This window comes from Manis pentadactyla, chromosome 1, assembly GCF_030020395.1.
Source record: "Manis pentadactyla isolate mManPen7 chromosome 1, mManPen7.hap1, whole genome shotgun sequence".
In the NCBI taxonomy this organism is placed as follows: domain Eukaryota; kingdom Metazoa; phylum Chordata; class Mammalia; order Pholidota; family Manidae; genus Manis; species Manis pentadactyla.
This window is the reverse complement of record NC_080019.1, coordinates 164,450,629-164,465,182: the sequence shown is the minus strand read 5'-3', so window position 1 is coordinate 164,465,182 and position 14,554 is coordinate 164,450,629. Positions and strand designations below refer to the sequence as shown.

The 14,554-nt window shown below is 35.4% G+C and overlaps 1 protein-coding gene across 1 annotated transcript in view; it reads right to left on the bottom strand.

The window, feature by feature from the left end:
• Positions 1-14,554, bottom strand: part of BBX (BBX high mobility group box domain containing) — a 260,911-nt gene that overhangs the window by 86,875 nt on the left and 159,482 nt on the right. Inside the window, exons 5-6 of the mRNA XM_036930771.2 lie at positions 13,540-13,782; positions 1,318-1,513 (exon numbers count right to left, since the gene is read on the bottom strand). Of these exons, the coding sequence (XP_036786666.2) occupies positions 1,318-1,513; positions 13,540-13,782 (439 nt within the window). The remainder of the gene's footprint in view (positions 1-1,317; positions 1,514-13,539; positions 13,783-14,554) is intronic.

Genomic DNA, 14,554 nt, shown 5'->3' with positions numbered 1-14,554 from the left:
GGAATCTTAAAAAGAAAATAACAAAATGAGTCAAAAACCAAACTCTTTTATAGAAAAAGAGATCAAACTTGTTATCATAGGTGGGGAGTGGGGGAGGGGGAATTGGAGGAAGGTGGTCAAATTTCAAGTTTCCAGTTGTAAGATAAAAGAAGTACTAGAAATGTAATGTACAACATGATGATATCACATAAATTGACTGCTATATGATATATAGGAAAGTTGTTAATGAAGTAAATCCTAAGCTTCCTCATCACAAGGAAAAAAGTTTTTTTTACTTTTTACTTTTTTCTTTTTATTGTATCTATGTGAGAAGATGGATGTTAGATGAATCTATTGTGGTATTCATTTCACAATATAGTTAAACTAAACCATCATGCTGGATGCCTGAAACTTATAAAGCAGATATATGCCAATTGTTTTCTCAGTAAAACTGGAAAAAAAATGAACTGCCATCAAAACACTGCTCAATCTCCTTTCCCAGGTTTTCCACACTACAAATGGTTCAATGCTCTTACCTTTAAGAAAATTTGATAGTAATAATGCAATAGGAATCTTATAGTTCAATATAAACCCTGCTATTTCCACCCTGCCCAATCTCCCAGTTTCATCTTGGAAAACTGGCCTCCTGATTACCGCATTGGAGTAGCCAGGGAAGATAGAGCCGTTTGCAGGGTGAATATAAATACTTTATTTCATGGTAATAAATGCTTCAACATTCTTTACCACCCAAAAAGTATTAAAGGTCCCATAAGAAATGGGACCATCTGGAATTTTTAATTTGCCTGGTCCATACAGGAATGGGGGGAGAAGAGAGGGTAGGATAGGAATTCCCACTAAGAAGCAGCTTTCAGATCCATCTACTTGTAATGGAGTTGTTTATATTCTTGCCCTCAGTGTTTTAGAGTCTCAGATGATTTATATAATTATGGCTTTTTATGTATCCATATAAATAGGGTGGTTACTGGGATAGCTTATATAGTTGTGTGTGTGTGTGTGTGTGCGCTACGTTGTTACATTACAAAATTCCCTGAGCTCCTGACAGTCACCATATTGCTGTCTGCTTTTCCATAATGTCAATGCCAGGAATTCACATATATGTATGTATAATTACTTGGTCCATACTTCCTTTCTTTAATTATATATACACATTCTATGTATGCCATGTTCCAAAGTTTTAAGATATGCTACATATTTGCTATTGCTGCATATTGGGGTTTAAGTTTTGCTCCTCCCCCTCTCTCTCTTATTTGTTAAAAATACTATCTAAATATATTGCCCTGTCCTTAAAGAACAGGTAGAATTAGTGCCTGAACTCACCAGCCATTCCAAAGTTAAGCTGAGGCATTTCTTCAGTCTTTGCTTTCTTGGGGCTTGAAAATTCTCTTGAAGAGTCTGATGGGAAGGCCCATAGTTTCTTTCGTGGATTGACGGTGGGTGTTGGGGATTTCACAGGCTTGTTTGTGGTAGGACACCATTTGTAGCCAGGATTTGCTTTCATAAATGCATCCTTATACTATAAAGAATAGACAACAGATTTTAATTAACATATAGGTTGAAGAAGTTCTAATAGCCTTTACTTCATCCCCCCCAATTAAACAATCAGTGAAAAAATAGTTTCAGTAACTTCTGTGGCTTTCCTTTCCTTACAGAAGAGTGACAATCTCAGCTCAGGGATTTAGAGATCAACATGGATTTATCTGCTAGAAAGTTCATTCCTGGAATGAGGGTACAAAGGCAGCACATTTAGTATCTTTTGACCTTAATTTTTTTAGCATACAAAAGGCTCTCTGGCCTTGGTGGAGCAAGGGAGTTATTTACAATGGAAAGAGCCAAGGGCTTTAAAGAGAGAAAAATCAGAGTCCAAACTCTAGTACTAGCTATGGTGACCAAGAAGGGAGAATGCAAACCTCTCTGGGCCTCAGCCTCAGTTTCCATAAACTAAGAACACCACTAGTGCCTATCGGGTTACTGTAAACAGTGAGGTACAGTGTGATACTGTATGATCTCATTGATATGTGGAATCTTAAAAAGAAAATAACAAAATGAGCCAAAAAACCAAACTCTTTTATAGAAAAAGCGATCAGACTAGTTATTATCAAGTAGGTATCAGCTACACATTTCAAAGTGTAAGCCAATACCAGGGCCAGAGCCAGATTCTGCACACTGCTTAATTTGGTAAGCATGGTAAAAATAAATTTGTGCTTTGACGTCCTAGTCAGGCAAATGCAGGCAAACTTAAGAGCAATGTAGCCAATTATGGAATAAATGGGCCAAAATCTGGAGTTGTAGAAAGCAGGGAAAAACTGATGTATAACTTTTCAGTTATGTGGAGACACTGGGCCATATAGAGCAAAGAGTCCTAGATGCAGAGTTTGATGACCTGGGCTCAAACCCCACTTCTGTTATTAAAGAGCTGTGGTCATTAAGCTAGTTGTTTAACCTTTCTCAGCCTCAATTCCTCCATCTACATATAGAGTGTAGCTGCACCTGCCAACATCCTAGGAGTTTCCTAATGAGCACATGTGAGTGCAAAGTGGACATGCTGAGTGCTATGATGTGTGATACTTCAATTAATTCATTGCAAACTTTACATATTTACTTGGAGGTTTCAACCTTCACTGACAATATCTCCCTTTTTCCTTTATTTTCTGTGACTTTCTGTTCTAATCCTTTGTCCCAATCCTGGGGCTTCTTTCCTTTTGTGATAATAAAACTAAATGAAATAAATTTTTTTGTATTCATTATATATTACCAAAAGTTATTCCAGCTAATGAAAATATTTTTTCCATGTATTCTTCAACTATTATATGTTATTACTGCTGGACACTTCATTAAATTAATAGAATTCTTTCAATCCCATAGCTTGCCTTTTAAAATGGTCACTCCATGTACAAAATTAACTAATTTAGTATAAGCTGCAAATAGCTTCGTATTTAACCCAATAGGAAAAAAGGTTCTTTCATCCTTGGTGTAAGTATATATAATCCAAATAAACTTTTTCCATCATTAACTTTAAATCATATAAATGAAAATTGTACTGCAGATAATATAATGTAATGGTAATATAAATGGTTTAGAATTATCCCAATGTTCTCAACTCAAATTTTCAGAAGAAATTTTTTTTTAACCTAAAGCTATACATTTGCCTATTGATAGATGGGTACATACATGTAGAAGGAAGGTAAACATTAAAAAATGTAAGGTATAGTTCCACTTTTCTTACAAAAATAATTAAAATGAGATGCAAGGCCAGAACCAAACTAGAATTTGCCATTACCCCGCAGAATAAATTTGGATGTATCCAATGTGATATAAGAGACACCCTACTCCAGTGTATCACATACATGGGGGTTTACAGATTAGGCTGAGGCAGACAAATAGCCTTCCCTGCTGTCTGGAGGTGGAAAGTGACAAATGGTAAGTGAGATGAAAATGGAAGTAGCAGACACATGCATCACTGCTGGGTTCCAGTAAAAGGCACACAGGCTGGGTTTGTCAAATGAACAGTCATTTGGACAAAGGTCACCACTCTATAAAGTGACAAAAGACATTCAACCATATTGCTTAACACATCTGTTATGAGAAATAAAATTTGGGGGGTCAGTTTTGGAAGTTTTTTAAAAAGAACATCCCAGTTGGGAAAGATGATCTGTTAGGTAAGTTCTTTCCCAGTAAGGTATCACATCCTTTGCTAAGAATCTTTTAAAAATTGCTTTGGTGAAAATCAGGTAAGTGTAATGGAAATAATACTGTCACCTTTCTGAATGAGTTTTTCCAGCAGCAACTATTTTTAAAGCACTGTTGATCCTATTGGAGGCTTTAACTTGGGATGTGGGGCTGTGCTGAACATAAAGGAATGATAGTCACTGCAGAATGACCATTTGTCTTTCTCTTGACTTCTACCCACCCACTTGCATCTCAATACAGTGAGCATCAACTACATGACAGACATTAGTTAGACACTGAAGAAAAGAGCATAAATTTAAGTGTTTGCCTTTTAATTGTTTACAATCCACAATCAACCACACATTTTTTTTTTTTTTTAACACATGGCCCATAAGCCTTCTTGAGGCTTAGGCATGAAAAATGGTTTTGCAAAGGATCTATAAAAGGGGAAGCTACCTCTGGGTTGAAGAATAGAGGACAAGAGAAAGGCCTGGAGTATGTGGAGTTTTATGGAAAACGGTAACTGAGAATTCACTATGAGGGTCAATACTCTGTAACTGTGTCACAATATTAACTTGGCAGATCCTTAAATTTGATGTAAATGTTCAATGCCAGAACAACATTCATTAGCTCAGTCAAGTATATATTGAACAAAAGAGTTAAGAATGTGGGAAACAGAAAAAGGAGTAACACACAGTCCTTGTCCTTAAGGAATTTAAAGCTTATATGGAACTGCCATAAATTCACATAGAGACACACAGGTCACCACAAGCAGTGTAAGAATACCAAGTGAAGGCGGAGGCAGGAAGAGCCTCAGGATGTGAGGTTATCTATCTGTCCTTGGAACTGAGTACCTCATCTATCACTTGCTCTGATTTAACTGTAAGGACAACAGAAAGGCTTAATCATTTGTTGTGATGAGGTTATTAGGAAAGGGATTAAGAGAAGGCTGAGTAAGGGATAAATGAAAAAACTGTATTATAGTCTGAAGCAAATGGCTGTGTAAAACTATTAGCATGCTAGTCAAGCATTTGGGCAAAACTCCATTATTACAGGATTTAAAGGGCCAAAGACAGGACTCACCTAGCCAGATCCCCAGGGAGGGACTCTTCATGGTAGGAGTGGGAGAGGAAGCTCTTATCCTCCAAATCACAGGTCCTGTCTCTTAGGTAAGCAACCTCTCACTAAAATACTGTCAAAGATCTCCATTAACATAAAAATTCACTTCATAGCTTCCAACTTTTTTCTGCAAACTTCCAATGATTAGATAATCTAAGTGAATCTACTTTACAGATAGTTACTGATTCATACAAGGTGCTAAACACTGGCTCCCTTCTCTCAGACCCCAACCATAATTCATTAACAATAATAAATCACTGTAACTGTATAATGATACTGGAATACATATCTTTTATCACAGTATTTTGCCTACTTCACATATGACAATGGCATTAGTATATACCAAAAAACAACACTCTCTTATGTTAATCAATTTTCCCATCATTTATAATGGAAATTGGTATTAAAAAGCACCTAATGTTAATGGAAGATATACTTAACAACTGGTCTCCAATAGCTTGTTTCAATTTGGAGAGGGGGGTGCCAAAGTCCAGTAGTATTTCTAGCCATTATTACAGTTTAGATCTCAACAGAGTGAAATAGAAAGGCAGTTCTGGTGAGGTCCAGTAATAAGGTTCCCTGGAAATGTGTATCTATATAAATAAAGACAGCTCATTCTGGTGCAAACATGTAAGACTTTCATCGTGGTGGTAAAGCCTACTAGAACTGTGGAGGAGAGATTACATGGAAATCATAAGATTTTTTAAAAGGAGATATAACACATTTTAAAAAATTTTATTACTTGGCAGGGGGCTCAGTGAACCCCTAACATAATAAATTTTGTGACAGCTTTACTTTTCACACTGGCAAGCAGAAATCACATTATACAAGAGTGGAAGAAGAAAAGAAGATATTTGAGAAGAGGCACTAATCTGCTACTTCCTCACATTCTAGGAAATTCAACCCAAATTTTAAATTATTATTTAGATACTAAGACTTGATAGCACTATCTGATTTGAATTATTCTTATATTTTTAATTGAAGAATATTAGACTGTTTTAAATGGTGGAACATTGAATTAAGTTTACGGTTTTGAAAGAACAACATTTTAAGTTATACATTAACCTACAAGACTGTCATGACAAAGCCACTCCAATAAAAATTATATACTTCAGAAGGTGACTTGAATAAGTGATAGTGGAATTGTTTGGTTCTACTGTGTAAGATTCATAAAGGAAAAACTAAATTGCCTATAGATAAGGTTACCTAAATTGGCTGTATATATTACTATGGCAACATATATAAACTTTTTAAAAAGGACAGTTTTACTCCTTAATTTGGACAATTAGAAGTCCATTTAACCAATTAGCACTAATATAAAATAAATAAGAATTTCTTTTAAAATGTAATTTTTAAAAAGTAGGTAGGGATCTGCATAAGTAAACATCATATTTCTGAAAATGTATTAATAGATAGATCTACACATTAACTAATTTGAATTGTAAAATGCTTAAATTTTCTTTAAAAAAATGTGTACACTTAGGTTTAGTAATTTCTTTAAACACTTTAAGCTTTCTCTTTACAAAATAGTTCACAACATGATAACCCAAACACATATGGTCAATTAATATACAATATAGGAACCATGGACATACAATGGCGAAATGACAGCCTCTTCAAGAACTGGTGTCGGAAAAACTGGACAACTACATGTAAGAGAATGAAACCGGATTATGTCTAACTCCATACACAAAAGTAAACTCAAAATGGATCAAAGACCTGAATGTAAGTCATGAAACCATAAAACTCTTAGAAGAAAACATAGGCAAAAATCTCCTGAATATAAACATGAGCAACTTCTTCCTGAACACATCTCCTTGGGCAAGAGAAACAAAAGCAAAAATGAACAAATGCAACTACATCAAGCTAAAAAGCTTCTGTACAGCAAAGGCACAATTCAGCAGAACAAAAAGGCATCCTACAGTATGGGAGAATATATTTGTAAATGACATATCTGACAAGGGGTTAACATCCAAAATATATAAAGAACTCACATACCTCAATAACCAAAAAGCAAATAACCCAATTAAAAAAATGGGCGGAGGATCTGAACAGACAATTCTCCAAAGAAGAAATTCAGATGGCCAACAGGCATATGAAAAGATGCTCCACATGGCTAATTATCAGGGAAACGCAGATTAAAACTACAGTGAGATATCACCTCATATCAGTTAGGATTGCCAGCATGGAAAAAACTAGGGAACAATAAATGCTGGCAAGGATGAGGAGAAAGGGGAACCCTCCTACACTGCTGGTAGGAATGTAAACTAGTTTAACCATTGTGGAAAGCAATATGGAGGTTCCTCAAAAAACTAAAAATAGAAATACCATTTGACCCAGGAATTCCACTCCTAGGAATTTACCCAAAGAATACAAGTTCTCAGATTCAAAAAGACATATGCAACCCTATGTTTAGTGCAGCACTATTTACAATAGCCAAGATATGGAAGCAACCTTAGTGTCCATCAGTAGATGAATGAATGAAGAAGATGTGGTACATATACACAATGGGACACTATTCAGCCATAAGAAATAAACAAATCCTACCATTTTCAACAACATGGATGGAGCTGGAGGACATTATGCTCAGTGAAATAAGCCAGGCAGAGAAAGACAAGTACAAAATGATTTCCCTCATTTGTGGAGTATAACAACAAAGCAAAATTGAAGGAACAAAACAGCAGCAGACTCACAAACTCCAGGAAGGGACTAGTGGGTCACCAAAGGGGTGGGGTGGGAGAGGGTGGGGGAGGAGGGAGGGAGAAGGGGATTGAGGGGTATTATCATTAGTACACATGGTGTGTGTGGGGTCACTGGGAAGACAGTAGCACAGAGAAGACAAGTAGTGCCTCTGTGGCATCTTACTACACTGATGAACAGTGACTGCGATAGGTTATGGGGGGGAATCGAAAATATGGGTGAATGTAGTAACCACATTGTTTTTCATGAGAAATCTTCATAAGAGTGTATATCAATAATACCTTAATAAAAAGTTGTTTAAAAAAGTAATAATAATTTGAATTGTAAAATGCTTAAATTTTCTTTAAAAAATTGTGTACACTTAGGTTTAGTAATTTCCTTAAACACTTTAAGCTTTCTCTTTACAAAATAGTTCACAGCATGAGTTGGCAATTTTATAAACACTGTAAAAGTTAGCTTTTATCTACATCCCTTTGAACCACTACAAATTCCAAAGTAATCAGGATTAACTGTATGTAGTAACATCTTACAGGATCCTGGAGTATTAGGTGACTAATCAACCTAAAAATTAACAACTGAAAACAATACCAAAATGAGTTTTAAGAAATTCCATTTAAGTTCTCAATATATCACTCACTATGAGGGTCTATTTTTTATCACTAGCTGTGATATCTAAAGTCCTTATAATTTCATTTAATTTTAATATTTAAATGCTAGTATTTACTAACAATTAGCAAATGGATTGCTATTTCTGAAATCAACAGTTGATTGAGCATCTCAATTAACTGAGTATCTCTGTTGTTAGGGGTTAATTACACTGGACAGTATCTGCCAAGTTGGACATGATATATTTAGTTTCATTGATTCTTTTGTTTCAAAGACTAATTTTGCATTTCAGTAGCCCTTCACTGTGTTAACAAGTTCTAACAAAAAAATATTAAATAATCACTAGGTACAAAAGTATCAAACAAAACAAGAATAACTTTGCTTATCAGGAATAACAATAAAACCAACATTTCTATAGCGTTTTAACCTTTACAGAATGCTTGTACATGCAGTGCCTTACTTGCATCTCACTTCCACCTGTAAAGGCAGGCATCTTTACTGCTATTTTACAGATGGGTAAGCTTGGAAAGGCCTGAGAAGGCAAAGTATGAGAACCCAACCTTTACTACTACTACTAGCTGGCTTCCCTGGATAAGTCACTTAACTTTTCTGGGCGTCAGTGTCCTTATCTTTAGCTTTTAGAAAATAATGGGGTTATTCTGAGGAATAAATGAGTTAAATGTTTACGTAGAACCCTGGGCAGAATAAAGCAATATTCAAAATTTGATTATCAACCTTTTAAAATAAACATACAATTTTTTTTTAATGCAGTAAGAATGCCATGATATCTGTGGCACAAGAATGTAGAAGGTCTTAGAAACAAGAAATATTATGAAACATGGAGCCCAAATATTTTGTTTTGTACTATCCACATCCTATAAAAGTGGAGGCGGGAATCCTAATTAAGACATACTCAGAAAATTAAGATATATTAAAAAAAAAATAGAGAGAGAGTAAATAATTCATTGGAGATGCCTGAAAGTGGCTGACAAGAACAGGGAAATGTCAATTGACAGCTGAGGGTGGACTTGAAAGATAGACTCATGGGAAAGTAATGAGGAAATTTAAAAAACAAAACTAAAGAATCATTTAATATACAGACAAAAATGTGATTATAACTCAATTATTCACAAAGTTCTCATCAAATTACAGAATGTGACAAAATTCTTGCTTGGAAGTAGTGGGTTGAAATTAAACAAACAAACAAAAAACTCAAAGGCATTCTGAATACTTTAAGTATGGAAATATGTATAATTTTTAATTATATAAAGTAAAAAGTGTTTAAGGAACAGCAAAGTTTCTCTACCTGGAAATCACTTACGTGTAATACCTGTTTCTCAAGGATGCTGATTTAATGCCTACTTATTAGTATGCAAGGTGCCAGAGCATGCTTCAGGAATACAGATTCTGTAAAGCATGCATGACATGTGACAGTTAACAAAAATTCTCCAGTTATAATTGTGAGAAAATGAGAATATATCTTCTTTGGAAAACAATCCATTTCTGATGAAACCAAAGCAAGGGAATGAATAGGTTAACTTTATCTTGAAGAAATATAGAGAAAGAACTAATCACAAAAAAACCCATGGATCTTTGTGGTGCTGATAATCTTTCCTAGAGTACTGACAACAACAGGTACCAACATTTACAAAGGACTATCATAGTTTTTCTTTAAGTTGCATTTAATGACATACCTGTTTTAATGCTGTACAACTGAACCTCCAAACTTTTCAGCCTGGTCCCAAATGATTTCTGCCTTTTCATCATCACTTCCTGTTACTGTCAACCTTAGGCTTGGGGTAAAACAAACTTTCTTGTTCCTGCTTGCCTTTCTTTTGAATCCTCTACCAAAGCCCACACCAGATTAAATCAGTTTCATAGCCTTTTCTAAAACACCCCCTACCGGCCTGTCCCAGCATAGACAGACTTTTCCCATAATTCCCATGACTTTTGATTCTTACCGTTTTTGCCATACTTATCATATCTTCTTTTTTGCAGGCATCTGAAGTGAGCAGCAGATAATTATAAGGGTGCTAGAGTCAAACAGACAAGAGAACCCCAGCTCCACAAATGTATGAAGGGTCAAGATACTAACTCCAAAGAACCTTAGATCCCTGCTTTACAGAATGGGGACAATCATAACTGGATTTACATGTTTGTGCTTATGTAAAACATCAAGCCTGGAATGAATGAATCACTCAATAAATGCATGCATGCCTTCTTTCTGCCTTTCTCTAATCCTACAAAAAAGGGAGGACGGGCTTACAAAGGTCATTCAAAATTGCCTTAACTTTCCAGATCCTCCCCTCTTCTTTGCACTGACTGCTCTATGTGAAGGTCAAGATATGTAATCCTTGAAATTGATTTTCAATTCATTAATTATATAGTTTAAGTGACAAGAGGAAGGAACCAGTAATATTCTAGGCAAAACTGCAGACTTGTATTCCTGTATTTGTAAGACTACATAAAGATGTTGAAAGGAAAAGCAATATTGCTTCTACATCCCCTAACAGGAGACAGTCATGCAGAAATTAAAACCCGTGAGCGTCTACAACACTGTAACAACACATACACTGATGAATTTGAAAAAGCAACTCAGGTTATATCCTTATGCTAGTATTTTAAAAATTACTTATAACCAGTTATTGCTCTAATGAGATTCATCAGAGAAAATGAATTCCTCATTCAACCATTTTTTTCAACACTGCAAATTATTCCTAGGCAATAATTCATGAAACTGAAAACAAATCCCGAAACAAGTGCTTCCTCTCACCAGACGTACATAATAGATGATAATCAGGAGCAAGAGACGGTCATAGTTTTAATAGGTAAAAAAAAATATCTCCAAGTTGTATTAATTGTAACTCATTTCTGTTTTTAAAATGATTTTTTTTAAAACAAAAAGAGAATAAAAAATTAAGTATTTCTCATTCAACTGATAATGGCAGAATAGATATTGGCTGAGTATCATGTAAGCATTCATTTCACAATTACACATGAATTAAACAAAAAGACCTAAGTCTTTTTTTCTACTAGAGAATCCATTTTAAATTTGGGGTTTAAAATTAGAAGTTTACACATACAAAATTGTTTTAAAATTATTGCCTGGGGTGGGGATCTTGAGGGACTGAGACCTCACTTATCACTAGTAACCTGCACAAGACCTAGTACATTGAAGCCACTAAGTTTTTGTTGATTAAACTGACATCCCAATTAAGGTTGTAATATTAACACAGAAAGACCCAGCACAATTACCAGTACTTTAATGTAATTTTGAAACCATTTAATAAGTAAGTTGAAACAAGTATCACTTATGACTAGAAACTAGTTGTTTAATGATTTTGAAAGTAGCTGAACCTTCCACATTTTGCACTAGAAATGAGACAACATTTCATAAGAGCGACCATAAACAAGGCAATTTGTAAGGTGGAAGATCCAGTTATGGCTTCCACTTGTAGTAGACTGCAGGGGGCCACCTTAACAAATTTCATTACAGCACCACAATTAAGTTAGTAAGGGATTTCCTGTGTGAAAATAATACTGCCTCCTCTTAAAAGTAGCCACCTATTGGGTTTGTAAATTAGCAATATTCAAGAAAAGGCAAACAATATACTTGGGACAGGCTGCATGTTATCCAAAAACAAACTCAAGTGTTTAATTATAAGCAGCTAACGCAGTTCCCTATGAGATTTCAGGATAATTGTTTATTTTACCATATAAGCATGACTATGAAAGAATCTAAGGCTATTTAATGGGAAAGCTTTATTGTTAATTACTGTTATGCTAGTGGAAATCTATTGAAACATTTAAAATCATCTACGTTACTAGACTGATTTTAAATTTTCAGATGCTCTACATAGTTAAAATCCTGTTTTTAACAATAGGCAATTTCTGAAGCCTTATGTGATCGTTAATTAGATAGTAACTATGCTAATCATTTACTAGGGATTCAAATTTCCCTAAACATTGCATAAGAAATTATTATGTTCCATGTTAGCTTGTTAAACAACTCAATAAAACCACAGCAATTGAAATAATTATTTTTCCACATACTGAGATGTCTAATAAAATGTGTCACTTAAAACTCTATTTTGTTCCCTGCTGGTTCATGTTTCATAGAACTTAACCGAATACTTGAGTGGCAGGGATTTTCATGAATCAAGACTATATGTGAGCTGCAACAGTGAAGAAATAATGTTAGAATTATTCCTTTTCTAGTTTAACCACAATGCTATTTTGTTTTCCCTTACCTGCCAAATCCATTACACATTTTTAAATGCACAATGAACTCACATTAATTTCAGATGAATTTAGAAACAAACCAGTATACCATTTTTGTAGTCACTGCTATCGCTTTGGAATTGATTAATGACCCACCTCTGCGAATAGCCTCTGTGGAGAGAGTGAAGGTTCCTATGGCCAGGATCCTCACCTGAACCTAAACTACTTGATGAGGTAACTGGCCCGCTCCAAGGCTACTGCTTCCACTCGCATAGGCATTAAGCTATTATTGACTGAGTCACTATATACAGAGCTCTGCCCAGTGCTCTGGGAGGAGGCAGAGATGAATGAGGATTACAGACCTGCAGACTGTTGGATGCAGACATAATTCTGGCACTCGACCTATCACCAGGAGAATAAGCCAGGTAATAAACCCTTTCACCCCAAGAATGTTCCATTATCATTCCTTGGTTTCACTGAATCCATAGTGAACTTGCCCAGGGCTGAAACCCATTGGCAAGACAGCCTCCCTGCATCAAAATGCTTCTCACCAATGACACTCTTTAGATTCATGCACACATCACATCCTGCTCCACTGTCACTCATTCATTTACTGGTTTTGAATATTCATGATGCACTACCTACAGAACAGAAATCAAAGCATATTTCTTGATATTTGTGGTTATTACAAAATCAGAAAACTTTATAGAGCTGGAAGGGACACAAATTTTTGCCCAACTTCCTCATTCAAGTAACATAAAAATATTAAGAAGCTGAGACCCTAAGACCCAGAGATCAACTTAGATACGGTCACAAAACTACTTAGTATCTGAACTAGATCAAGACTCTTTCCCATGACATAACTAGAGTAACCTAAGATTGTCATCGTTATCATGGGCATTCTTTCATACAGCAGAAACTGGGTTCCTAGAAAAACTATTTTAAAAAATCATAATAAATAAATAGCCATTCATAAATAAATCCCCTGTATCAATCAGTGGAATATATATATAATGAAAAAAACTTTTTGGCAATAGATTGCTCATGGCACCTCCTCCAGCATTTCTTAGGATGGACCTGGAATACAGGAACAGGAAGAAAGCTCTTATGTTTTTACTTGACCCTTGATTCAGGATTCACCCTCATGCTGCTAGAAATTCAGTAGGGACTCCATATTTGCTGACTGGGTGCTCACAGCTACCATAAAACCCTGTCTTTGTAACCTACCTCCTTGGCCATGTCTGTGTATTTCTGCTTTTCCTTTGGATCCAGAACAGCCCACCAATCAGCTAGTATCTTGGTAGCACCTCGATTATCAAGCCTGGGGTGTTCCTGACGTACTAGGGAGCGGTGGCGCTTGCAAAATAAGAGAAATGCATTCATTGGTCTCCGGGCTCGCTGCTCTGGGGATTCGTCATCTTCGGTCTCACCAACATCTTGCTCTAGGCCATCAGCCCCAAGAAGTTGAACCTATTATCAACCAAAACAAAAGCCAGGTATTTAATACATCCTGGACAATTTCGCTTTAACAATAAGTTTTGATTTTCAAATTTTATTTTTTCTTAACTTACAAATTGAAAAAAAATCTGATTTTTTTTATACCATCAACCACTGATATTGGTTGTTAACCAAGTTATGATGTATTCTTCTGTTTCGTTTCTATAGCAACCTGTGCACAGCACTATTACAGCATACATTACAGTGTATTAATTGCTTACATTTTTTTCTTTCACTAAACAGTGAGCTCTTTGAGGACAGAAGTTCTCTAATTTAGCTTTACAACCATGGCACCTAGCTCAATGTCTGATTTAACATTTGTATTTAACTGCTGAGTGAATGAGTAAACCCATTCTCTGGCATGTGGGTCTCAAGATTAAGAGTATCCACATAAAATACACAAATATTAGTTCTGTCTCCTATTTGGAAAGTGCTTTTTTACAGCTAATAATGTGCAAAAATTTATATAGACTAATCAGTGTTTTTGTACACATCACAAGTAGAGCCTCCTAATGTAAAAAATCAAAATAGACATTTAACATTATTTGAAGGATGAACTACATAGTAACTTTTCAGGCTTATAAATATCAAGTTTCCATGTGAAATGTTGTGGTGATAAGAATAAACTCTCTTAAGCTTAAACTTTCTAAATCAGTTTTGAATCCTCCCTTTTCCTAAACACTTCATTCAAGGTCTTCAAAAACTTCTTCAAAGCACTGATCCTGCACATTCCATCTGTGTAATT